This window comes from Lissotriton vulgaris, chromosome 6, assembly GCF_964263255.1.
Source record: "Lissotriton vulgaris chromosome 6, aLisVul1.2, whole genome shotgun sequence".
Taxonomy (NCBI): Eukaryota; Metazoa; Chordata; class Amphibia; order Caudata; family Salamandridae; genus Lissotriton; species Lissotriton vulgaris.
Window position 1 is genome coordinate 1,130,784,963 of NC_141694.1, and position 2,184 is coordinate 1,130,787,146.

Below are 2,184 nucleotides of genomic sequence, written 5' to 3' on the forward strand. Positions count from 1 at the left end.
GGAATTAGTGGCAGCGCTCTGCCCTAAATGGAAGGTTCCTAGCTGTTTCTATTTTGCCAGAGTTGCGGTTCCAGCACTACATGAAGATGTGCTGGAGGTGATTGGGGCAGCTTTGCAGAAGAGTGCTGTTCAAACTATACATCTGACAACAGACATGTGGACCAGTGGCGCAGGTGCAGATTACATGTGCATCTCTGCACGCTGGGTCTCTATTTCAGGGGTTAAAGCAAAGCTAAACACAGGTGTTGACCCGGACCGAGTTTTTAAAGCTGCTCGGAAACATGCAACACTAGCCATGTTTGGCTTGGAGAAACGTCATACAGCAGAAAACATTTTGAATGAGTTTAACACAAAGGTCTTTCACTGGCTGTCCCCCAAAAAAACCCAGATTGGTTATGTTTCCACAGATAATGGCGCCAATGTAGTTAAGGCCATGGAGCTGGGTAACTATTTCAGAGTGCCGTGTTTGGCGCACTGTATAAACCTGGTTGTTAAAAAATTCTTGAGTGAAGAAGACAGTCCAGCGCGCGAGTTAGTGGCTACCTGCCAAAGAATGTGCAACCATTTCAGCCATTCTTTTAAGGCCCGGAATCATCTGAGGGGCCTGCTACATGAACGTCGAATGGCAGTGAAAGCACTTATCCAGGAGGTGCCAACACGTTGCAGCTCAACCTTCTGCATGCTTGAGCGTCTGTATGAGCAGTATACGGTACTCGATCAGTATTTCTTAACACTGGGTACAGCTCAGAAGGACCTGAGGCTAGATGCGGCGCAATGGAAGCTAGTTAAAAGCCTGACAGACATGCTTCGTCCTTTTGAGGTCTTCACGCGTGCAGTCAGCAGGGAGGACTGTAATTTGGAAAAAGCTATCCCATTGTTGCGCATGCTGGAGCACCAACTGAAGGCGGTGTCTTCTATGTTTCAAAAAGATAAAGAAACGCAAGACGCTTTTGTTTTGGCAGAGAAATTATTAGAGCGCCTACTTGGCGATGAACGTCTTAAAATGATCCACTCAGAACAGCATTACATTTGTGCTGCTATTCTGGATCCACGCTACAAAAAGGCGCTGGCAGGCAGAGCATTCTTTCCTTTTGGTGATGAAGATGTTACAAAGTACAAATGTTGGCTAGCCTTGTTAGCCATGAGGTTTGAAAGAGAACGGCAGCAAATTGAAGGAAAAGGCAGTACATCAGCATCAGCAGGCCATCCCCAGTCAAAAGAATCCACTTCTGCACCTGTGGCTGTGGCAAAAGTGACCTCTCAGCCATTAAAGACACCGGCAACCGGATCATCTGCACCAGACACAACAGTAACATTGGGTGAAGAAGAGGATTGGCTAACTCATCTTGGGTTTGGTTCTCAAAAGGTCCCAGCAAAAAGTAAGCAAAGTGGAGGAACCTTGGAGAACCTTCAGTCGATGGTGCAGGACTATCTGAATGACTCAACAGAGGTCTATGTTAATGCTGACCCATTGGCATATTGGCATGGGAAAAAAGAATTGTGTGCACAGATCTCCAACCTGGCTATAAACTACTTGTCTTGCCCACTCGCAAGCGTGCCTTCTGAACGTGTTTTCAGTGCTGCTGGTGGCATTGTATCTTGCAAACGGACCTGTCTCTCGCCCAAAAATTTGGAGAGGTTAAGAATGATCAAGATGAATCAGCACCTCATACCACCAGATTACAAATTACGAGAATACACGCCGGAAGAAGACCAGGAGGACAGCAACTTAGATGAGGGAATTTCTTCTCTGTTAGGTGACACTGACCTACTCCTGCCTGAATTCGCAGAGTATCAGGACGAGCTCTTATTCCCTGACACCGAGACCTGAAAATGAGCCAATGAATCAATAACTTTCTTTTTCGTCCTTATTCACTTTTATTCCTGTGTGTCTGTCTTTCTTTGTTTTGCACAGTTAATATAATTAAAACTTTAATCACCTAATCACAAAAACAAGCCCATCAGCAGAACTGTCTTCACCTATTTCCTTATTGAGTTGAAGGTGCCACAGTCTGCATTCCTCAGGTTCACAAGTTCACAAGAACATGCTCCTCTATCCTCCTCCTCCAGACTCCTATTTCCCTCAAAGCAGAGGGCTGGATTACGCCCAATGAAGAAAGACTCCGCTCTTGTGGGGGTGTTCTACTTCTTTGCGGGTGAGTTGGCGGGTCTTGGGGCATTGCT

General features: G+C 46.1%; 1 protein-coding gene across 1 annotated transcript; it reads left to right on the forward strand.

The window, feature by feature from the left end:
• Nucleotides 1-541: 541 nt before the first annotated feature.
• On the forward strand, nucleotides 542-1,831 carry LOC147708540 (zinc finger BED domain-containing protein 6-like). Its single transcript, XM_086925748.1, has one exon. The coding sequence runs from the start codon at nucleotides 554-556 to the stop codon at nucleotides 1,829-1,831; it is 1,278 nt and encodes a 425-aa protein (XP_086781874.1). The 5' UTR covers nucleotides 542-553.
• Nucleotides 1,832-2,184: the final 353 nt, after the last annotated feature.

Excerpts from the sequence above, each read along its gene's own strand:
- LOC147708540 (XM_086925748.1), top strand. The coding sequence starts at position 554 with ATGTGCAACCATTTCAGCCATTCTTTTAAGGCCCGGAATCATCTGAGG.